Below are 23,141 nucleotides of genomic sequence, written 5' to 3'. Positions count from 1 at the left end.
TAGATGGGGTGGATTCTAGACCGTGGAGGCCCGTTTTACTTTCATTGACATATTGGCACGTATTGCAAAAGACTGCGTCGCTTTTAAATTCAATTTGATTTGGTGGCTATTAATGATATGAGAGATGTGAGATCTGGTGAGTAGAACTTGGCTTGGTCCCTAGATCCCTAACCGTACCCTCCAAAAGTGCATACCTCATACTAACCAAGCCAGCCAACCTATTTGTTGCTCTTGGAAGACCAGATGGGAGTAGCGCCACCGTTCTTGTACAGAACAAGGTTTCCATCATCCTGGACAGAGACAAAGGTCTTGTTGTCACCGCTGGGGGCAGCGGTGTTGGTGTGCCAAGTGGCCTTGCCATTCTTGTCACTGCGACATATGAGTCAACAACCGTACAGCAAGGAGATGGAGAAGAACTGGACTTACTAGATGCAAAAGTTGCCATCACCCTGCATGATGGCGCCCTTTGCGTTGCTGACCTGCTGGTCGGTGCTCTGCCAGGCGCAACGGTTGTTGTAGTAGATGGCGAGCTTGCCGTCGTCTTGCATGCGCAGCTCGACGGAGCGGTCTTTGCTGAAGATGCTCATGCCAACCATGAGCCAGTCGCCATTCTCGAGAGTTCCGTAGCCCATATTTAGTGATTGGTATTGGAGAGTTGTCTGAGAAAGAGTTGATGAAGATGAGTTGAGTTGAGTTGAGAGTCTGGTTCCAATGTGAGTGAGGGCGAGGGCTTCTTATAGACAAAGAGGCTCTCGGGTAACATTGGAAAGCCAGCGAGAGAGTACCTTGTAGATCAGTCTACGCGTACAGCTGTTGCAATGTCTCACAACTAACACCCGTAGATCATCACCGAGTCCAATTATCTCGAGAAATAATGTCTCATGTCACCGTGCATCATGTAGTTGCACGCATCCGTCACATTTTACAGGATGCTGGCATGATTTTCAACCCTCCGGGCCATCGGCATATGAAATTCGAATCACTCACCGAGACACGGTACGACGACGATCTAGCGGTAAGTGACCCTGTCGTGTTGTTGCCTGAGAGAAGAGAAATCGCTTGTCTCTTGCTATTGGACGGACTGATGATCTGGCTGTCGGCTGGGGTTACACAATCGTGACGAAGAGTCCGGGGAAGACCTTGTGACATTCTGTCTCTTCATTCACATATCTAGACTCCTGGAATGGCCATCTAGATGTTTTTACTACCTCGTCACATTGTTGAACAAACTTCGTTCGAATGAATCATACCGAAGACTGGTCTAGAGCCAGAAAACATGTCATTCTCTCTTCCGATAGCCCACCAACGGGGAAGCGGGGTTTGAAGAGATCTCAATTGTGACAGTTTTCGCTGTACCTGGTTGCACGATCTGTATGTCTCACCTAAAAGAGCAGCGGCCCGTCTGAACCCCCCTCTTCTGTCTGAGATTCAGCCCGCCACAGAATTTCCCGTGTCTCAGTACTCGGCCTTTTGTGGATCAGAACAAAGCGACGTCATTCGTTGTATTTGCTTGCGCATTATGCAGCCGGGAACCAAAATAGTTGTTTTCATGAGAATGATACACCTGCTACTCCAAGCCAATAATAATTCTCATTTCAAATCATTCAACGAAGAGTATAGGACCGCGCAAGAATTCCTTGAGAAAGCGTTGGCGCTGAATTATACGGGCTCATGGACCTACATTATTGTCAAGCTCACTACTCGACAAGGCGGGGTAATAAGACATGCAGAACAAACAAGGGGCAGCGGATGCGTCTTTGAGGCGTAGATGCCTGGTACCTGTCACTCATGACAAGAAGTACAGCCTACGAGGGAGTTGTCGGAGGGTCGGAGTGAAGCCCCGTCCCGTTCCATCTCGCAGCCGCAGATCGATCTTTTTAGTCTCGATGCATATTGCGGTGTAGATTGCCGCCGCCACTGACGAGCTATTGCCTGGGTATCCGGGTATTGACGGTGCTAGCAGATACAACCCGTCTCTAGCATGTGAAGTTTTCTTCTTCTGTATCGCTTCATATCATAATCCGCCTTTAATTGAAGCCGCTGGCAGCCGAGTGATATGCGTCTGCAGCTGCATGCATAGTTCTTGTACTGATACCCCATGGGATGATTTGTCCTCCTCCTTCGTCCTACACTCGAGAAAAGTTCAGTGGCTGCTTGACCGGTGTGCAACATTCTTACAGCTATCGAGGACAGGTGTCACGAGACCCCGCAACGTACTACTGCTTGCTCTGGACTGAGACAAACAGGCAGGGGAATGTTGAAATGACATATCCTACCCAATTGATACATGATACATCATGGCATTCTTCCACAAACTTCCAACGGCTTCCTTGCTGCAACTTCTGGCGCACTGATTGCCACAGAAGGTTGTGAGACAAGTACCACTTTTGGCCGTCTGCATTCCTCAACGGAAGAACCTCAAATGAGTCGTAGGGGCATGACGATGTTTTTCCATAATGTGAAGGCCGCAATCACATCATCATTAGATCTACTGTATCATCTGCAGCAAAGTCTGTTTTCGTAGAACCGTACATTGTATTAGACATTGAAGTACCATCGACGATAAACTCAATTAAGATAAAGCAGTGAATTCTTCTCTAGCCCAAACGAACCTTCTTGCTGTTGGGAAGTCTCTCATATGGGATCATTTCATCAGCAAACGCCTTTGCCTTTCCATCATTAGCCCAATCCCAATTATCCATATAACTACAAGATAGATAATTAGTACTAACTCAGTCTGAGGCTTTGTGAGTAACTTACGACATTAATGCGAAAAGAGCATATGACTCAGCCGTAAAAGTGGCTTTGCTCGGGCCACAATTTCCGGCGTTGGGCCCCTCGTGAGAGCGCGCCAAGTTGGACACCCACAGAAAGTTGTCTGTTGTCATTCTATAGTCAGTAACTATCACTTTATTTCACAAGAACGAATAGAAGATAAACTGCAGAGAAGAACTCACATGTAAGATATTTCTTGAGGTCCTTGAGAGATGCGTCAGTGGTGCGTTTGCCGTCGGGTTGTTGCCAGACGAGGGCTCCCTCCTTTCCAACAGCCTGTTGATCTGGGACTGCGTAGGTAAGATATCAGCATCTGAGCAAATTTGAAAAGCAATAATATTTTTTAAAAAAAAATAAAAAAACGTACTATTGCGGTTCTCAGGTCCACCAGTTCCATCACCGCCAAACCAATGGGCAAGCTCGTGGACCATGACTCGAGAAAGGCTTGTAGCCGAGTATGTATCCAACGTATCATCCTTCTGAACGCTGTCTTTAGCATCAACAGCAGACTTTGTACTAGCTATCGGGTCTTGAAAAGAAGGAGGACAAAAGATGATAAAATCATTGCGGGTCAACGTGACGGCAAATACACCTGGTCTACAGAGTCCTGTGTTGGCTTGCTTGACGCTATTTACCAGGTACCGCTTCTTGTAGACCCAGGCTCCAGCTTTTGCGTCCCCTATCTCCTTGGGTCTGGACTCGCGAAGAGGGCGTCCTGCTGGGTCATGGGGATCTTTGTCGTCTCTTCCGACCCAAACGAATTTACTTTCGTCGCATAGCAGAAGAGGCTTGAGTCCGCCATAGCCATTGGCTGGAACCATCTCGTCGTTGTGAAGTGTTTTGACCATGCGATCATAAACGTCTTCGGACCAATCAGTAAAGACATACTAGCTGGTGTAGCGTTGACTTACATCTAACATTAGAGTAATGCTCCTCGTTAGGGTCATGTCCATCTTTATTTGGCACAAAGCCAAACATGTTGGTAGCAGCCCTTGCGATACGGTCCCAGTTGGTTCGCATGTTTGAGACAAAGTCTGGGCGCGCGCCTTTGAGCTTCTCGAGGTCTTCTTGAGCCTTGACTGCTAGGACTTCTGCATCGCTGTACGCCTTATCAAAAGCACCTTTACGTTCAGGTGTTTGGCAAGAGTCATCAAGATCCCAGACATTCATGTCTGCGGCTAAGCCAAGCCCAGCGAGGGCCACGATAGGCAAAAAGACCTTCATGGCGAGGGATGAACAGGCTGGGAACAAACAGTAGAGAGTAGTAGAAGTAAACGGCAGGACCAAGAAAGGTAGAAAGAGAGAACACCCAATACCGTACATATAAGACCTCAAAGTTATGTTTATTGCAGTGCCCGAGATTAACAACTAAAGAAGGTACGTACTATTTAATGTCTCTTGAATGGGGAAGTGCTTGTGAATTAATCACAGGGATGGAGAAAGTTTCTCCATTAAGAACTATCTCCGTCTAAGCCTTGCGAAAAGGCACAGACAATCCTTCAATGTCACTGTAATCAACTCTTGCTCTGACCTAAGAAACCCGTTTCATTCAAATCCTCGTATCGGTCCTACTGAGCGCTTAACCCATAACACGGAAATTGCCGTAAACAATCCAGCGTTACGGATTGATATGGATCCGTAGGGCTATGCCGAGGCTGTGCGGCTCGGGCCTAGACCTGTTTGATTGGCCTTCTTACGGCTTGACATCAACCTTCCAGTCTCTGATTGGTCCTTTTGTCAGAAATGCCTCGAACTGCTCCATCGGATTATTCTTAGAGCTAGAGTTTGACGCTAACAAAGCACTGTTATAAAAAAGCTTACTTTTAATTTTAAACATGTAAGCAAGCTCATGCATTCAGATCCTTCTGCACGGAATCCCGCTGCGGGCGGGAGATAAACTCCCGTAGTGAAGAAGATCGATCATGAACTGGAGTTCACATGCCGAAATGGACTGTACTTCCGAAATAAGCGCCACAATTGGTGGATAGTACTCCACCGGCTGTGCAGATCCTACGGCTTACTTGTTTGCCCTGCCCTGAGCTTGGATAATTTTGGATGAGGCAGTCTAGCTAAAGCAAGGCGAGATACTATCCACCAATAATTACAACAATACCGGATGTTCCAACGAAATCATTCCGAGTGGTATATATCGTAATATTCTAGCTCAAGTTGCCGAATACCATCAGTCTTGACTTGGCATCTCGGTCCTCTCCTCTCTATCTCCTCAATCGTCCTTGGTTCATCTTCTTCCTGTCTTTCGTTGTCAACATAACCGCCATCATGACGGTACCTTGGAAGGTCAGCGCCATAGCAGCACTTTGGCTAGGTGCTACAGCCGTGGGTGCAAACCTTGAACAAGAAACCTCTTCTGGTGCAGCCGTGTTCACGCACCCAGTCTATCATAGAATTCTTGTTCCAAGGCAAGAACAAGAAATACCCGCTGATGACCGCAATCCTCCACCCCCAATCGTCCCCAATCCTCAGCCAAATCAACCTGCAGGCCCAAACACTCCTGTTCCAGCTCCTGAGCCAGAAACAACAGCCGAGCCCAACAATCCTCCCCCTCCAGCTACAACAATAGCGGCACCCGAGCCAGAGATTACAACACAGCCAGAGAACCCTCCTGCCCCAGTTACGACACAGAAACTTGATGAGCCAGAGGATCCAAAGACCACTGATGGCGCTCCAGTACCTGTGCCAGTACCGGTTCCAGTTCCCAACAAACCGGATGATCCCAAGAAACCTGACGATCCGAAAAAGCCTGATGATCCCAAGAAGCCGGATGACCCTAAGACCCCAGACTTTCCTGATGTCCCCGATGTCCCTAAGGTCCCAGACGTTCCTAAGGTTCCTGACAATCCCGACGACCCCAAGGAACCTGACAGCCCTCAAGATCCCAAGGACCCTGCAAAGCCTGACGATCCCGAGAATCCCGATGACCCTGAAGACCCGAAGGATCCCGAAGATCCAGACCCCAAGGACCCTGAGAACCCCGATCCCAAAGATCCAGAGAATCCTGATCCTAAGGACCCCGAAGATCCCAAGGACCCTCAAGACCCTCAAGACCCTCAAGATCCCAATGAACCAGATGATTGTGAGAAAAAGGAGCCAGCACCATGCACAAAGACCGTTTCCTTCTACTCAGAAAGTGAGACATACACCAGGCAAGTCTACAGCACTGAACCGTTCTCCTGTCAATATTCTAACAGCAGATCTATAGTACCGTCTACGTGACATGCCCTGTACCCATCGACTGCCCGGCCAAACAGACCCCCACCATCACCACCAGCATCTTCCCCGAGGAGTCAGTCCTCTTCGGCGAAGTACCAGCCGACAACGAGGCCATCCCTACCATGGAAGCCATCGAAGACGACACCTCTCGTTACTTCCAACAGGTTTTCGACGATGAAAACATCTCGATCAACGACGCTCAACATCCGGATGTTCAGTGCCAGCAACAAAGTAGCGACGATATTCCTCGCGATTGCTTCATGTCCATCTACTCCAAGTTCTGCGCCGATGTTAATGGACATGAGGGCGATGAGCTGAGCAAGAACCTCACTGGAGCCGACGCTGAGAGCGGATCTCAAGAGAAGCGTGCGTCGCTCAATCTTAGAAGACATATGCTCCGAGAACGAGCTGAGTCTTGTGAGGGCTGGGTGTTTGAATACGACTGGAGCGGCGCAAAGGGCGATTGCCAGATTCCCTGCGGTGATTCTATGTACGCTTTTGGCGATGAGTGCTTTGACTCTGAGAACAGCTTTCTTGAGGGGACCATTGATGTAGGATGCGGTACCTACAAGTACACCGCCATGCCTACCACTTCAACAACAGCACCACCCTTCCACTTGACCGGCCTCCCAACTCTTACCGACGTTCCGGGACCTATCTCGACTCCTGACGGTAGCTCGTGCGCCGAGACAGCGACAAACACACAGTGTGCTCAGGGCGGCGGTGGTAGAGGCCAAGCATGCGTCGAGAACACATACTGCGCATCATGGGTCTCAACCCAGCCTACTGAAGCTCCAGCACCACCAGAGGAGAAGATCACACCTTTAGAACTGGGGCCAGTGTTCTGTAAGAACAGAGGCGGAGACCACAAAGACGTCAGCCCAGGCGCCGTGAAGTCTTTAGCAGATGCGTACTGCGAGGCGAACTTGCCTGTCGATATGAAGCCCGACAGTCCTGCCGCTGGTATCACCAAGAGCGACCTGTATTACTATGAGGTTTCGTGGGTTGAGGGATGCAAGACGACCGTGGAGTCACAGGATCCGTATACGCCACTTGGAAATGATGGCCCGCTTTGCAAAGATCTGTTTGTCAAGGCTTATGCAGGCTGTAAGTACTCCTTCCCATTTTTCACTGATCGTATACTAATGTGTTGGGTTGCAGGTGATAATGGCGGTATTGGAGGATACATAGATGCGGGTTGTGTACGATACATGTTTCTCGGCGCTCAGTAGCGGCTTTCTATTTATTCATCTCAATAGCAACGATCTTCTATTAAACAAGTAATAAAGCTTTATTCTAAATGGCAACGATGCTTCTTTCCTCCCAGTCCTCCGCCAAAAGAAGCCGTGTTCCTTCACCCTCCTTGTCTTTCCCTGTAGCCTCTGCTCAAAATGAACCTATGCGGTAATACTCACCAGATTTCTCAGCTGGGTAAATTATCAATGCAAACATTTGTCTGATACCACTACGCAGATAGAAGCAGCTAGAGAGTGCGACAGCCAGAATCTTATCTGCGAGATGGCTTGGAGTCTCCGCGTTATGAATGTCTTCTGTTGCGCTGCCTAGACTGCACGGTCGTCGAAATCTTACATTACATTTTTTATTTTACCTATCAGCATTAGACTGAGGGACAATTTTAGCTTTTCCCTTCAGAAACCAAATACAGCCACTGAACCCTTGCATAGTTTGAACCCAAATCTAATCGCAAAGCCCACTAGCTTTAAGTTCAAAGACTGGCTTTCGGTATAAAATTTACCTACGAAGCGATTGGTATGAGAAGGCTTTTTCATTTACATCTCTGAAGACACACAGGATAGAGTTCAAATATTCGCGCTGATCCCTCATATAAATAAGTGGCCTTGCCCCCTAAAAGTGGCGTCTTGCCCTTGACATGTTGCTGGACACAACGCCATATGACAAAAGAAGAAGGATACCGCACGCAGCTATCCAAGATGAAACGCTGGCTATGTACTCTCTTTAGTTGCGGCCGCAGAGGTATGCCTCCAGACTGTTCAGGTAAAACTCAGAGCCGCTTCCTGCTACTGCTACTGACTCAAATGGAAGAAGCGGTGGAAAGCATTCATCCCATGAGAACGGATGAGGTAAACAACCCGATGAGTGGGGAGATGCCCAAGATAGGAACGGCCAAGAGCTCAACGGATTCGCTAATCCAGCTGACGACTTCGGACAACCATCAAACAAAAAAGGCTAATCCTGAAATGGATAGGTTAGTTACACCAAAGACCCCAGAGGCATCGGAGGAGCCACATACCGAAGGTCCAGTCGCTATTATACAACACAGGCTCGAGAGCTCAACGGATTTATTTGTACAACCAACAATTTCACACAAATATCAAACGACGAAGGCTGAACTCGAACCTGAGTGGCCAGTAACACCCAAGAACCTGTCCCCATCGGAGAATCCACATACACATGGTCCAGTCAACGCCATAAAAGAGAAGCTCGATGAACCATTGACTGCATCAAAACTGGCAGTCCTTCCAGAAGAGATTATCTTAAACATCATAAACCTAATATACGAAGGCACTGACCAGCAATCTCGGTTTGCATTCTTTGTCCTTCGGCAGGTATCCCGGCAATTCAGACGTCTGACCAAAGATAAGATGTTTCTATCGCACCCTTTTTCAGACAGAGATTGCTGTGCATGGTGTGTCGGCTATAAGACTGACTCTACTATTGCTAGATTGAAGCACAGTAACTGGGTATTCAGAAAGACCCATTGCTTTGAGCGCAAGACAAGATGCGAAGATACAACAAGACTCGCAAATCTTGTCAGAAAGGACAAGATCTGTGAAGAATGCCAAGTGGAAGTCGACAAGAGACAGAGACGTGGAGTTTCATTGACGTGCAAGTTTGCCGCCCGAGACAACAGAGATTGGGTATACTGCTCCATCTGCTATGTCGAACATCCATCTTCATGCTTTTCCCGTGAAGAATTACAAAAGGAATCAAATCGAGCATGCATTGCCAAAACGGGTTACGTTCGTCTCTGCGAACATAAGGTCCTGTTTTGGTATGACCTGAAACACCAGGCTATGCGACCGGGTGGGTTTGACGAGATTCAAAGCTGCAGACATCCAAGCCATTTGGAAAACGATCTCCGTCATAACGAATTCCCCACTGCCAAGCTAGTTGGCTCTTATGACGGCATTCTTAGTCTGTCGCTGTCATTGACTGTCGTCTCGGCGGAGAGATGTCAGACTCTTATGACGGGTCAGAATAGCAGCGTAGCAGCCGACCAAGTACTCGAGGCTATTGAGTCCGTTCGCCGGCATGGAGCGCAGTGTATTCTTCCAGAGCGCAACACGAAAGCTCCTCCTGAAATGGACGCTTTCGTCACCCCAGACATCCATGCAGGAGAAGAGGGAATGTGGACACCCATCAGGAAATGGCCCAAACACGGCGAGCTCAAGGATCGTGATGATTGGGGGAAGCGTCCTAATGGGTTGTCGGTGTTTTGTGAGCCCCGCCACTACGGACTCAATCAGTCGACCACTCGTCTTTGCTTTCTGTATGAGAGAAAGATACGTGTCAGAAACTCGGATTGGAATGGACCAAGCCACGACTGGTACCACGCGATCAGCCCAGAATCATATACATATTCTGGACCGCCAGGCGTTCCTGGTACATGCTCCAGTCCTTCCTGCCGAAACTACTATTCATTCACAACGAATTCAAAGCGCCATAAAGTTAGTGTGTGGAGACGCTACAGGATCTCAAGATAACTTGCCCAACAATACTATCCCCCTAGCTAAGCGGCTTCGCAATGTTTACAATGAGAAGACACATAATGCAACTGACGCAGAGACTGAACAAGGAATTGATTGATCTCCCTAATACAGATAATTTATAACTTGCTCTCTTCTATTTATAATATAACCTATGCCACGCCGGTGCCACGCCAGTGCCATACCAGTGCCATGTAAGTGCTACCAGAAATACCTAACACTATAACTTCATGAAACCCCTGCCCCTGAGTCAGGAATATTTGCTTAGCTTTGAGAAAAAACTTCACCTGTGATCTTTACATCTTCCACATCACTTCAACGCCAGTTTATATCGCCTTTCACTGCCGTTTTCGCTGCCGTTTTCGACTATATCTACATATCGACTCGTCTATATCTACAGATACTATATTCACCTTACTATTCCCACTTCCGCCTGTGCGTCGCTTCAAAATGAAGCTATCTACACTCAATGTTCTCTTTGCGGTTCTCCTGGGCATATTTGCCGTCGAGGCGGGTTACCAGCCTCCCAACACTTGCCCTCTTCAGTCAACTCGCCCTGCTCAGTCAATTGGCCTCTTCTCTGCCAATGGATGCCCCAACCTCTTCGCTGGTGCCGACAAGTGCCCTATTGAGGGTATTGACCTCTGCCATCCCTTGCCTGATTCGACTCTTTCTCGTGTTCCTCGCCCTTCGCCAGCATCTACTTCTCCTGAACCTGAGAGCACCGACCCCCTTGAAATTGAAAACCCTGGAACTGAGGCCTTAATTGGCAAGCTTATCGACATTGCGGCTCGCCTGGAACCCCAGTTCGAACGCCTTTTGAAGATCCAAGAAGGGATCCGACTCTTTTCCAGACCTGCTTTTCCCCATGCCGGTTTCGTGCTCAGCCTTATCACGATCATCAATTTTCCAAAGAAGCGCCTCTTGCTGGCCGGTGAACAACTTTTCAAGTGGTCTGAAGAGGCCCTTGAAGCCTCTCGCAATTCCCTTCCTGGCTCGACTCAGCAAAAGAATTGCGCAGGCAGGACTTGGCAGTATATTGTGTGGTTTTTTACCTTTTCTATCTATTCTATCGGCTATTACACTGCGTGGTTTCGGGAGGATTCCAGCGATAAGAACCAAGTCAAAGAGTTGACTGAGCAGAACCAGCACCTGGCTACAGAGAATGAAGTCCTGAAACATAATAACGGCTTATACGTGACTACAAACGACAAGCTGTCGAAGCAGAACCGCGGCCAGGAAACCCACATCAAGTACCTCAAAGCCCAGCTGAAGGCTAGCAAGGAGGAGGTTGCCCGATATGTAAAGGAGCTTGGTGAACTTGAGGTAGAGAGACATGATCAGATGGAGGGTCTCAACAATGAGATTCAATTTCTCAAGGATAAGGTCCGGGCAGCAGAGAAAGTCGTGGATGCTATGGTTATGGCTGAAGAGGGAAAATAGGTAGCTTATAGAAGGTTGTTTCGGAAGATACAAAGCACTGTAGGGGCATTGCTATTAACTGGTATCCTATGTCACTGCTGTAGGTTCTCTTTTAAGCGTTTAGATAAATGCGTGATAATGACCATAGCTAAATCCTATAGCTTAGGCAGGTAGTATACATAATACCTTTGCCCTAAGTGTACTATACAGCCAGTAAGAGGGCATAGCCTATTAGTTTACCTGCTTTATACACCAGCCCGTGCTATTATGTCTTGAAAGCTGAAGAAAGTTAACTGAGAATGACTCATGGACTGCGGCAAACAGTTGAAGTTCTGCTATATTGAATGCCGTCTCTGACGGGGCCATAAGACTGTAATATGACTCGATTCTAATGATAAGTGGCTGGGCTTGTGTGGGACTATAAGCTTCATAGAAGCGTTAGAGTGTTGAGAGGTGATCAACACGCGAAATTTTGTTTGATTCTCGGTTAAGTACACTTCTCTATGCTGGGGTTGAAAAGCCTGCCTATCACTTCTTGGTGGCTGGCTGAGTCCATTCTGAACCACTAGAAACGTTCTGCGCCATTGCGCATTATGAAAGTACCAATGAAATGATGCCAAGTCACACCGTGAACAAGCCCTTGGGGCTGTGGTGAAATGTACATTCAATGTCACAAATCAGGCTGTGCCTGCGTTATTGGAGAAAACAAAGAGGTCCGGACTCTGGCCAATCTTCCCTCACTCACCGAACTTTTGGTCGGGGTATTCTGCTGAGTCCTCCATCAAAACTCTCTTCTTGATTGCCTTCCTCGCATAGTCAACAGCCGGCATCAGTGACCATGGAGCCCGTGGGTGCTACCGCCAGCATACTCACGTTTGTGACTGTCGCATTTTCCGCTACCAAGTCAATTTACGGCGCCCTGTCAGCAATCAAAGACGGTCCTGAAGTCCTCGGCTCCATCAATGATGAGATATCCCAGCTCCAAAATATTCTTCAGAGATTATTGCAAGTGGTTTCATCAATAGCCAGACCTACCGATAAGCTTGAGCAAATGGTCAAGAAATGTAGAGATGATTTGGTCGGATATGAGGTCAAGCTTCGCCAATTCGATGTCTCGGGAGCCGATGGTCGTAGAGGCCAACTATGGCGAAAGCTGAAGCTTTGCTTTGAGGAGAAGGAGCTCGATCGGATCCGCCATATAGTCGGGAGGCAAATCCAGTTACTCACACTCCACTTGGGCACTATTCAGGACGAGCAGACGTCGCTCATCGCGACACAATCAACGGATATACTTGCACATGTTAAACGCCTTCAGCAGTCATCGTCTACAACAACACAGTCAACAAAGATACTTAACCGCATTGAGTGTCTCCAGGAGACATCACCTACAGCAACACAATTAAATGAGGTGCTTGTTTCTCTCCAACAACTCCAGCAAGATATGGCGGTATTGCAACTATCCTGTCCATCTGTTCAAACTCAAACTGGGTCATCAGGCATTCCATCAAGGGTTGTAGAACTAGACGACAAAGATTCACCGATTTCGCAGCAGATCGCTTTGGATGATACCATCGCTCGATTGATGCGGTTAATTGAAAAGAAGCCTTCGGTTATGGAGTTTGATGATGCACAAGAAATATTCGACGACCTGGAGCGGCTATTGCAGTCTGTTCGTGACGATGTACACTCCACAAAAACGGCAAATGGAAATCAGAATAAAGGTGCGGATGTCTCAAAAGAGATGAAGCTATTCACTAGTCTGATTTTCTCCGCCCAGTCTTTGAGAGTCAATCAAACCGGTAAGCTTATCTACCTTCCAACAAATTATTGGCTAACTTGAAAGAAACTATGAACTCTTTTGAGGCCACAGAGCCAAAATTTGCGATCTTTCAACAGAAAAAGCGCAGAGAAATGAACATCGGGGACAATTTCCTTACAGTCACGACAGCAAAACGACGGAGGCAACTTTTGCCCTTGCCACAAAACGCTCAAGACAACGAAGCATGCGGATGGGGGTTTCTTGGAAATCTAACCGTAAAGTCAAAGACCAAGAAAAGGATGATTAGCTTATCGGTGAACCGGGGCCAGCTTTTGTTCGATAAATTCACCAGCATAATGCCGCGAGTAATAGTTTGCCAGATTCTCCCTAACAACTCGCATGTTTTCCGAGTGGCATCAGAAGGATCGGTTCAAGATCTTATGAGATTGATAGTTGAGAACAAAGCTAGCCTTCATGACCATGATGAAGATGGGTGGTCTTTGCTGCATGTAAGTGATCACTACACATAGATCTATTATTTGCACTCTATATCAAGCTAACTATCCTGCTCCCCATCTCAGCATGCAGTCACAAATCTTCCAATATTGAGGTTTCTTATCCAGCAAGGTTTAGATGTTGACGGGGTTGGTAAAAATAAAGACCTAAATACCGACAGGCAAATGTATTCTCTTTCCAAAATCTTTCCATCTAACTCGAACTAATGATCCGTAAATACAGAAACCCTTTGACAATAGCATACATGCATGACCATGATATCAGTTCAGACGTTCTTTTATATGCTGGAGCTGATCCCACTCTCGAATTGAACGGTGATATAACGTTCTTACGTTGCATTGCTTATGATGCCCACATTACGGTGAGAGAGCCATTGCACGATGTAGAACGAGCTAATTGTTAGCATGGATAGTACAGAAATATGCTATACCGCACCATACTTACTAGCCCATTCCTATTTTCACGCTATTCAAGGGACGACGGGTATATGATGGGGAGCCTCTGTCAAAGATGGGCGGATTCCCAAGCAGGAGATTTCAATCCAGAGCAGGAGCGGCAAACTGTGGATTTCCTAATCAGCCACGGTTACGGCAAACAAAGGAAAATTGGCCTTCTTGGGTTCTTTTCGAGCAGGAAAAGATCATTGTCAAGGGTACTGGAGCGGCGAGATCTGTTGACGTATTTCATATCGAGGGGCGCTGATCCTTGCACGGCCGATAGATGGGTTGTGGCACCTTCATACCGTGCATATGGAAGCATGTGTAAGCCCTGTTCCATGACACAGTCCTCGTTAATGGGTGATCTATGGGACACTGTTCTGGACATTTGTGGTTACGACATCTCAAAGTTCCGGCGTGATTATCCACGGAAAGCAAGTTATAAAAATGGCTACAGTCGCGAAATATTCGAAGAGCTCTGGCGTGGTAGAGAGGACCGCTGCCCTTACTGGAACGATGACCCTTGGCCAGAGTTCTCACATGAAGCGGCGGAGTTCACTTTTGAGTCGAAACTAGGCCAGCGCTTGTGCGCACGTTGCCGGCATTGCTTCGATGATGGTTACGGTAACGACCCTTGTGATAACTGTGGAATTTGTCTTTTGGTCTTCCAGTACTCCTGTACTGAGGAACTCGACGTTGATCATATACACGACCGCCATTGTTCACGCTCCCGAGTCGGGTATTTCGAGCGTTCTGAAACTACTGGCTACTATGAGTTCAGGGCGAGGAGCTGTTCAGGTTTAGACTCAGATGGTGAAGAGTCTGATTACGACAACATTTCGTCCTCGCGTGATGAATTCGAAAATGCACAGTTACCGCCAGCTCAGGCAGTTACTACACATCAGAGTAATGACGATGAGGAAATCATTTCGGAAGATGAGTCAGTTGGGGGAGTCTCGCTATAGATTTATTCAAGGGATTTAGTTCTCGAAAGCTTACTAAGTAGAATATAGTTTGCTTATTACCTTCTTAATCTATTAAGTTCATTTTGAACATTATAAGCACATTAAGATACTAGGTTCTCTCGGCTGGATCAAGTTCTCAGCCATAACTCTCAGCGGCAAAGATACAAAGCTATAGGTTCTCTTCTAAGCCTTTACAAGACCAGAACATGCGATTAATGATCTGTGTTGCTGTTTGAGATAAAGAATTACAGGATATCTCACTGTTGTAAAATGTGCTACACAGTTCCAATTTGAACCACTATATGAGCTAATGCTTTCGTAGAGCACTATCTCAAAGCTATATAAACCAATTTACATTACCTTTATTGCACAAGATGAAGTTCTGATAGTTCTCATCCCTTACATGCCACGCTTTTGCCTATATTTACTCCTCTGGTTTAGTATTCTTACTCCCCAGCAATAACCCTGCTATATCCTCATACCCATGTCTGGTAGCCCATGATAGTGCTGTGTAACCCTCGTGATCCCTAATATCGATATCCACATTATAGTCCAGCAGCAATTGAACGATTGCTTTGTGCCTAGCCAAGACTGCCCAGTGCAACGCCGTCCATCCGTACCGACCCCTTGCATGAATGTCTGCCCCAATGTCCAAGAATAGCTGCAACATGGCCTTATCCCCATTCCTAGTTGCCCATAATAGCGCCGAAGATCCTTCGTCGTCCTTTGTGTCGACATCTACTTTCTGCCCCAAGAGTGCCTGGACTATTTCCTTGTCCCTTTTTCTGACCGCCCATATTAACGCTGTCGACCCACCTTTATCCATTATATCAAGACATGCTTTGTGCAGTAAGAGAAGTTGCACTGTCTCTTTATCCTTATTTCTCGCAGCCCATACGAGAGCTGTCCGTCCTTTTTTATCCATGGCATCAATAACCCCATGCTGCCCGTGCTCTAGTAAGAGTTGCACCACAGTCTTATGCCCATTTCGGGCAGCCCAGTATAACGCTGTTAATCCTGCCTTGTCTTCGGCTTTGGCATCCGCGCCAAACCTTAGCAACAACCGCACTAGAGCCTCATGCCCACTTCTAGCTGCTAGGTTCAAGGCTGTCCTTCCGGCCTTGTTCCTCATGTCAACATTTGCGCCTTTCTGAAGTAGTAATACCACGGTAGTTGCATGCCCATTCTTCGTCGCCCTACCAAGCGAGGTCCACCCATTGTTATCCACCACATTAGGATCTGCCCCATGGTCTAGCAGTAGCCGCACTACAGGCTGGTGCCCATTTATGGACGCCCAACATAGTGGTGTCATGCCATCCTTCTCCAGGCCAACATATGAAGTTCTCTCAAGCAATATCCTCACTACTGTCTCATGCCCGTTCCTCGCAGCCCAGCTTAACGGCGTCCTTCCATCATTATCTGTTGTATCAGGGTCTGCCTGGCACTCTAGCAGCATATGTACCACCGCTTTATGCCCTAAAGCTGCCGCCAATGATAATAAGGCGCGTCCATTCTTGTCTTTCAGTTGAATATTAGTTCCAGCCAGAGCCAACACCTCAGTTGCTTCTGAAAACCCATAGTTGACTGCTGTATTCAGAGCCATATCTCTGAATGCCTCTGCAATAGAGTTTGATTGCTCGCTGAGTAAAGTTTCCCTGAGCTGTGATCTTGCCCACCTTTCTAGCAAATAGGTAGCCCCATCAGAAGTGTGAATCAATTCATCGATAAACTGAGCCTTCAATCTCCCGACATAGGCATCTCCCCGGCAACGATCCAGGTGATATTTGAGATGCACCAGAGCATAGCTTGCCAGCGGCCTTTGGTTAAGATGATGAACACAGCTTACGAAATCTTGCAAATTCCACTTCCTGACATCCGAGGGTCTTGTTGCCATGTTTGCAGTGCAAAGCATGAGGTATCGGATACAGGTAATAGCCATGGAAACGTGAGCATCGTCTCCGACCATTTTGAACTTGGACATAGCTACATACCCATTAGGACGGAGAAAGAATTCGCGGACCGTTTGGTGCATAGCCTGGACTGTAGCTTTTCCTGAAGAGCTGGAGGCCCAAGTACTGATGTGCTGCCTAATTTCTAGGAAATTGCCACCGCAATGTACGATTCGTCTTTCATGCGGAATTCGTCTTTGGAACAGCTCTTCTGAGGCTAGGAATTCTGTTCCAGGGCGATCCGGAATACCAAGCGCATGGAGGAGCTCACTAACCGAAAGCGGACGGCCAGCAAACAAAACGAAACGAAACATCTTGACTCCATCTCTCTGTTCTTTCTCTGTTCTTGCAGTCATTTTATCAAGCATTCGTTGGTAAAGTTCGTCCAGCTCGGTAGGAAGACTCCTCAAAAACTCAAATATGTCTTCCTCAGCACAGCCTTGCTCATCGTAGGCGAGTAATTCCTCTCCTACCAGCTTTACCCACAAGAATACACCGTTGGCATTCTCAACCATATATCTTCTTGCCTGATCAACAAACTGTGGAAAATCCACGCGTTGTAGAAATGCACTGGCGAAGTTGAAGATATCCGATTGTGTCTCGTCCTGTAGCCGAATGAAGCTGTGAAATTCGCTAATTCGGCGTTCGAGAGCTGCGACTGGTCGACTTGCCATAAACACCTTTATAGAGCAGAATTTGGTCTCCGAACAAATGCTAAGGAGTAAATCTAGAATCTCGCGTCTGTCCTTGTCATCGGATTCGTCGACTGCATCGATGATGAGATAGAACCGTTCCTGTTCTGCGTAATCTCGTAGAGATGAAAGGAGATTCTTCAACGACAAATAGTCCCAAGATACGGGACATCCATCGCAACCGTCGCCTTCAGACAATTTACGACGATATTCACTTTGGAAGCGATGGTAAAAGAAAGCCTCATGTTGGCTCAGGATGCTGTAGAGGATCGATCGAAGCATGTTGTAGTGACTTCTTTGGGCCTCTCCTTCTCTCCAACTGTAGAAGAACGTGGCCAGAATCGCAGGTTTTACACTCAGTTCCCGCTCCAGTAAAATTTTTGCTTTCCACTTCCAGGCTTTCCTTGGAGATATAAGAGCCGGGAGGTGTCTGCTGCCAACCATTTCAGGCACTGAGTATGTGTCCAGATCCACTTGAGGGAGCCTTCATGTTCTTCTGAGATCCTACCATAACGGGAGTTATCGAAGTATAGACTAGCAAGGCAATCTTTACGTGTCAGAATCAGTCTGATGTACTAAAGTATAAGTCGGTACAGACTGACCTTTTCTCTCTTTGTCATATTCGATACACGGTAACCCGGCAAAGAGTTCCTTCAAGTCAGCTCGTGGTCGACTCGTGAGTAAAACCTTAGCTCTTGTCGTCCGTCCTAGAAGATAATCAACAAAGCCACGAACTCCATGCTTGAATTCATCTCTGTGATCTTCAATATCGTCCAGTCCGTCGATGACGATCAGCATTTCTAAGTCCTGTTCAATATCCAGAGCTGCTTGTAAAGCAACCCAATGATCAAATGCCGAGGCTTCTTCAAGCATCTTCTTTATCACTTCATGCGGGGGGTCATCGTCCTTAAAGACAGTGTCTAATTTATGGTGCCATTCGGAAATGACCTTCGGTGCCACCCGCCGTTCTTCACCCCTTTCGTGCCGTTCGGCATCTCTTTCGCGTCGTTTCACTAGTCTCTCGCGTAGGGTATGAAGAAACCCTTTCATAATGGATACTTGCTGCGTTGATGACCTGTAGATGATTTTAAACAAGAGCCTTCGAACAAGTTTAGCACTTGTCTCGTCACCTTTCTTTAATGAGCAGAAAAATCGCAGAACGCCGCGAGGTGTCCAAGTGGTATTTCCCGGTTGCGCAATGTGTGATGAAACTTCGTAGAGACCGCATTCGGGCGGCCCAGAGAGCCAAAGCCCCTTTGGAAGGCTGGATTGCACCCAGTGCTTGAAATCAATATTCTTGAAGACCCAATGAAATCTCTGCTGTTGAAAATCGATGGTGATTTTAGGTATTTCTTGGCCATGGTCCTGGTTTGAAAGTACTTCAAGAAACGGCTGTGGATCTACACCATCAATGATAGATCGTAGGAATTCCTGGTTCCGAACATTAGCAGTAAGTCCTCATTCTGATACTTAATGGGAAATAGATTGTCGTACAGATAAGAACACTCCTTGGGCTCTTTGTGTTTCTCGCACTTCGGTTTGCGGGATAATTGACAGGATCTCCTTCGCGCACAAGGCTGCGGCCGCCGACGCATAAGGCTGCCATCTCTTGTTCTTATGAGAGTCTGCATAGTCACAGATGCCTCGAATAACAAGACAGGGGAAACTATTCATGAGTCCTGCTGCTTCCATCTCGAAGCAAAGTACTCCACCAAGCGCCCGGCTAACTTGGTCCCTTAACAGACCGTCCCTCATAACCTGATTGCCAGAGGCGATGGTGCCGTAATGAACGGTACATCCTCTACTTTCATAAGCTTGCCGCCGGATCTGTCGGTCAATATCACATCTTTCACATTTGTCCCCGCCAACGTGCTCGTAGGTTGATTCAAATAATATGTCGGGTCCTGCGTTCTCAGACGTGAACACTGGTGAACTGTTCAGTATGGATAGCCAGGATGCAACACTACTCATCCCTCGCAGTTCAATGGTCTTTAATTTCGACAGTGCGTTGAGTAAGATTTCCGGTGGCGAATTCAGTGAGCCTGTTCGTTCACAAATGCGCGGTTTAACCTTTCCCATATCATACTGAACGACTCCTCCATTTCGTTTCGTTGGCTGACTAACGACGACATCCCCGAGCCGAATATCTGCTTGGTCGCTTGGGACACCGCCTCCAATTCCCACCATCAGGCCGAACCTAATCGCTGTGAAGGTTGACTTCATCCGGGCGGCGATGACAGCAGCAGAACTGGTTCCTAACTGACCTGCCGGAAGACATGCAATAACAACGTTATGGTTATTAATACAACCAAGCGTATATAGGTTGGTGTCATTGGCGTCCTGGTATGATAGGTCCTGGTACCGTTCATCTAGAATCTCCTGCGCCGCGGCGAGCTCGATTGGGAGCGCACAAACCCATCCAACCGTGAACTCCTGTAGGGGAATCTTTCTTCTACTCATTTCAGAAGCTTAAGCAACGGACGAAACATCAGTGGAAAAATTTAGAATCTTTGGAATGATTGACATGTTTCTGCCCAACTGCTGTTGGGCTCAGCCTTATGTCCTCATGCACAACAGGAAATCCGACTGCTTACAGTGATTGCAACGCGCCTAATTACATATTTGCTAAATTTGCAGCAATCCGCTTGACATAGGATTTAATATTGACACAATCTCGAGAAGGGCTTGCATATAAATATGATTGCAGTCTCCCCTGTTTCAAACCCCTGAAATGCATCGGAACCTCCCCTGGACTTTACAGCTATAGATTCTCTTTAAAACATTTATATAATTAAAATAAGTAATTTAAGATCTATCTTACTATTTAAGATAAAGTATTATAGAATATCTTATAGTTATAAAATATACTATATAACCTTTATTTTAAAGTATAATATAATCTGATATTTATATAAAGTACTATCTACTAGAAGTAGGTAATTATATTATACTAGGTTACAGCTATAATTGCTAAGGTGAGAGCGACTGCTTGATGATGGTAAATGTGCTTCCACTAGAATGAGAATCCATCTATGTTTAATGAAGCATTTAATACAAACAGCCGTCCTTGTCAACACCATTACTCTACTTAAACCATCTGTTGCGATGCTCGCTACTCAACTTCCTACCTGTTTGACAGGTAGGACGGTGTTCATTGAACGCCGTGAATGCGGGGTCACATCGGCAGTTGCAGACGGCCGATGTCTATACCGTTGTCTGACCATATCCCTAGCTAAATATAGGTTAGTTTCTATCCTGGTAAAGACTGCAGATAAAAAGATCGCCTGTGTGATGATATAATGATCCCCATTCGGAAAATGCGGAGTAAACTCAAGAGCAATACGCTCAGTCTAGGGGAGGAAAGAAAACTTAGAATCTTAATCCTAAATGATAAAAAGCTTAGGTAAATTTGTATAAATTTCGCATATACTTACTACCTAAATTTAAGGCACCTTTGCTAAGCTTAGGATACATTTTGCCAGAGTTTATTTTGACATCCTATATTAAGGTCTGGTGTTTTCATGCTCCTAGAGGTCAGCACCATTGAAAATATGAGTCTCCACGATTGGCCCATCTCCACATTCCGATCGATTCAAGCGATGTGGGGCCAGATAGCCGGTCTTCAACCCCGCAAAGAGCTTCCGGGAATTGTTTATAACGGAGAGCCGCCCGGGGGGGATTATGGATGTATCTGTTGTTTTAACACCCGAATGAGACCTCTGTATATTGAAAGCTTAGTTACACAATTGACTAAAGCTCCCAAGCTTCTCGTTTTGAGTCCAAGTCTCCTAGTCCGTCACCATGAACCGCTTGTCCCATCTCGTTTCGGACTTCTCTCGGGTGGCCCTTCTCGCCGCGCTCTCACTATCGTTATGCCTACTTTATCTGTCAATCAAAGTCAGTCACCGCATCTTCAGCTCATATCAGCGTCTAATCAACAGCGTTGCAGATCATCGGTCGTTTACTCTTCAGTCCACTTCGACATGTCCCCGGACCATCCTCTACCAAGCTCACTGGAGCGACAGTTTGGTTGAGTACCATACAAGGCCGTCGCGTTTACGTATGTGCATCTTCTTTCGTCCTGTTCAAGCTTATACTGATACAACAGTCCGAATACAGAAGCTAGAGGAGTTACATAAGAAGTACGGTCCTGTGGTACGAGTTGGTCCGAATGAGGTATCAATCAGTGACTGGCGACACTTGCGCACCATCTACCTAAACACCAAGGGAATGATCAAAAGCCCAGACTTCTACGAAGCTGCTACCTTTGTGGGTAAAGACAATATTTTCCAAATGATGTAAGGTCGTTCTTCTATCCATCACGTCGTCTTCTTTTCTCTCCTGGCTTGTATTGCATGGTCCGATGTCTAACTTGACATGGTAGAAACGTCCAACAACATGCTGCGCGAAGAAAGATGAGTAGTCCCCCATACTCACTGCAGTCTGTTGCGCTGCTAGACCCCTTGATCAAAGGAAATGCCCAACGTCTTGCCCGACGGCTCAAAAGCGGTACATCATCTCCTGTCGATGCCTATAGCATGTGCGGTCTCTTCAGCCTCGAGGTAATCTGCCAAGCTGGCTTCGCAAAAGACTTTTCCAACGACACCAATGGCGCAGCTGCTCTCAAGCTCCTCCAAGCAATGGATGGAAGCGCACTCACCCTGTTATTTGACGGCGCTCTTCCTCTCGTAGCCAGATTTGGCATTGGTAGCAAATTGCCCGGCGTGATTGGCGACTCATATCGTAAACATGAGTACTGGCGGGAGAAGTCTTATGAGATGGTGGATCATTTTCTTGAGAAAAGTGCCGATGATGAGAAGTATCTGCTTACGCCGCTGGCTACTGGAATTGATGGATACCTGGGGCGCAAACTTACTCATGAGGAGCTTGTTGAGGAAGCTATGGGTTACATGTTTGCTGGCTCAGGTACAACATCATCGACATTGACATATCTGCTGTACGAGCTCTCAAAGCCGGAGAACGCCGCTATCCAGGAGCAATTGCGCGCAGAAGTGCTGGCAATACCTGGCGATGATATTGTGGCCATCAGAAACAACGCGTACATCAACGCAGTCATCAAGGAAACCTTCCGCGCTCATCCAACAATCATCTCGACCATCCCCCGACTACTCACCGAGCCCTTGACTCTCGGTCAGTACACTCTACCATCTGGCACAGTCATCGGAATGCAGAATTGGCTCCACCACCACGATGCCTCCGTCTTCCCGGAGCCAGAGAAATTCATCCCTGACCGATGGCTTAACGAAACTTCCGAGATGAAATCCGCTCTTACACCGTTTAGTCTTGGTAAGAGAAATTGTATCGGGCAGAATCTAGCGTGGCAAGAGCTTTATTGGGCTGTAAGCGAGGTCATGCGCTCCGGTTCAAGGTTTAGAGTTGCGGATGAAATGAAAGATTGGGAGATGGAGATGGAGGATCGGTTCAACATCGCCCCGCGGGGGCGAAGGCTCATGCTTACTGTTTCCCCAGTCGATTAGGAGAAGGTCATTATTGGAAAATCGGATAATTGAATGGATGTGGATGGCGACTGACCAACTTCTGCTAAAGTAACACGAGGTTGAGTGTTTTTGAGGGTGCGCCAAGCCGCCAGACTGTCTTTTATCTAAATATCTGATGCAAACAATC

General features: G+C 47.1%; 10 protein-coding genes across 10 annotated transcripts; 6 read left to right on the top strand and 4 right to left on the bottom strand.

The window, feature by feature from the left end:
* Nucleotides 1-218: 218 nt before the first annotated feature.
* Nucleotides 219-632, bottom strand: FMAN_06724 (uncharacterized protein; the record flags this gene model as incomplete). Its single annotated transcript, XM_041826459.1, has 2 exons — nucleotides 219-369; nucleotides 427-632. The coding sequence occupies 2 exons, from the start codon at nucleotides 630-632 to the stop codon at nucleotides 219-221; spliced, it is 357 nt and encodes a 118-aa protein (XP_041677520.1).
* Nucleotides 633-2,597: 1,965 nt separating this feature from the next.
* FMAN_06725 (uncharacterized protein) lies at nucleotides 2,598-3,999 on the bottom strand (the record flags this gene model as incomplete). Its single annotated transcript, XM_041826458.1, has 5 exons — nucleotides 2,598-2,706; nucleotides 2,761-2,878; nucleotides 2,958-3,065; nucleotides 3,143-3,637; nucleotides 3,687-3,999. The coding sequence occupies 5 exons, from the start codon at nucleotides 3,997-3,999 to the stop codon at nucleotides 2,598-2,600; spliced, it is 1,143 nt and encodes a 380-aa protein (XP_041677519.1).
* A 1,056-nt stretch (nucleotides 4,000-5,055) lies between these two features.
* FMAN_06726 (uncharacterized protein) lies at nucleotides 5,056-7,238 on the top strand (the record flags this gene model as incomplete). The annotated part of the gene is made up of 3 exons (XM_041826457.1): nucleotides 5,056-5,939; nucleotides 5,996-7,113; nucleotides 7,168-7,238. 3 exons carry the CDS (start codon nucleotides 5,056-5,058, stop codon nucleotides 7,236-7,238), a joined length of 2,073 nt encoding a protein of 690 aa, XP_041677518.1.
* A 987-nt stretch (nucleotides 7,239-8,225) lies between these two features.
* On the top strand, nucleotides 8,226-9,752 carry FMAN_06727 (uncharacterized protein; the record flags this gene model as incomplete). The annotated part of the gene is made up of 1 exon (XM_041826456.1): nucleotides 8,226-9,752. The coding sequence occupies one exon, from the start codon at nucleotides 8,226-8,228 to the stop codon at nucleotides 9,750-9,752; it is 1,527 nt and encodes a 508-aa protein (XP_041677517.1).
* A 453-nt stretch (nucleotides 9,753-10,205) lies between these two features.
* Nucleotides 10,206-11,198, top strand: FMAN_06728 (uncharacterized protein; the record flags this gene model as incomplete). The annotated part of the gene is made up of 1 exon (XM_041826455.1): nucleotides 10,206-11,198. The coding sequence occupies one exon, from the start codon at nucleotides 10,206-10,208 to the stop codon at nucleotides 11,196-11,198; it is 993 nt and encodes a 330-aa protein (XP_041677516.1).
* Nucleotides 11,199-12,015: 817 nt separating this feature from the next.
* FMAN_06729 (uncharacterized protein) lies at nucleotides 12,016-13,017 on the top strand (the record flags this gene model as incomplete). Its single annotated transcript, XM_041826454.1, has 1 exon — nucleotides 12,016-13,017. The coding sequence occupies one exon, from the start codon at nucleotides 12,016-12,018 to the stop codon at nucleotides 13,015-13,017; it is 1,002 nt and encodes a 333-aa protein (XP_041677515.1).
* Nucleotides 13,018-14,227: 1,210 nt separating this feature from the next.
* FMAN_06730 (uncharacterized protein) lies at nucleotides 14,228-14,854 on the top strand (the record flags this gene model as incomplete). Its single annotated transcript, XM_041826452.1, has 1 exon — nucleotides 14,228-14,854. One exon carries the CDS (start codon nucleotides 14,228-14,230, stop codon nucleotides 14,852-14,854), a length of 627 nt encoding a protein of 208 aa, XP_041677514.1.
* A 424-nt stretch (nucleotides 14,855-15,278) lies between these two features.
* Nucleotides 15,279-17,777, bottom strand: FMAN_06731 (uncharacterized protein; the record flags this gene model as incomplete). The annotated part of the gene is made up of 1 exon (XM_041826451.1): nucleotides 15,279-17,777. One exon carries the CDS (start codon nucleotides 17,775-17,777, stop codon nucleotides 15,279-15,281), a length of 2,499 nt encoding a protein of 832 aa, XP_041677513.1.
* Nucleotides 17,778-17,851: 74 nt separating this feature from the next.
* On the bottom strand, nucleotides 17,852-19,955 carry FMAN_06732 (uncharacterized protein; the record flags this gene model as incomplete). The annotated part of the gene is made up of 3 exons (XM_041826450.1): nucleotides 17,852-18,042; nucleotides 18,098-18,926; nucleotides 18,990-19,955. 3 exons carry the CDS (start codon nucleotides 19,953-19,955, stop codon nucleotides 17,852-17,854), a joined length of 1,986 nt encoding a protein of 661 aa, XP_041677512.1.
* Nucleotides 19,956-21,296: 1,341 nt separating this feature from the next.
* On the top strand, nucleotides 21,297-22,993 carry FMAN_06733 (uncharacterized protein; the record flags this gene model as incomplete). Its single annotated transcript, XM_041826449.1, has 3 exons — nucleotides 21,297-21,555; nucleotides 21,604-21,793; nucleotides 21,880-22,993. The coding sequence occupies 3 exons, from the start codon at nucleotides 21,297-21,299 to the stop codon at nucleotides 22,991-22,993; spliced, it is 1,563 nt and encodes a 520-aa protein (XP_041677511.1).
* Between the last annotated feature and the right edge of the window lie 148 nt (nucleotides 22,994-23,141).

Source organism: Fusarium mangiferae, assembly GCF_900044065.1.
Source record: "Fusarium mangiferae strain MRC7560 genome assembly, contig: FMAN_scaffold002, whole genome shotgun sequence".
NCBI lineage: Eukaryota > Fungi > Ascomycota > Sordariomycetes > Hypocreales > Nectriaceae > Fusarium > Fusarium mangiferae.
This window is presented reverse-complemented; position numbering and strand designations above follow the sequence as displayed.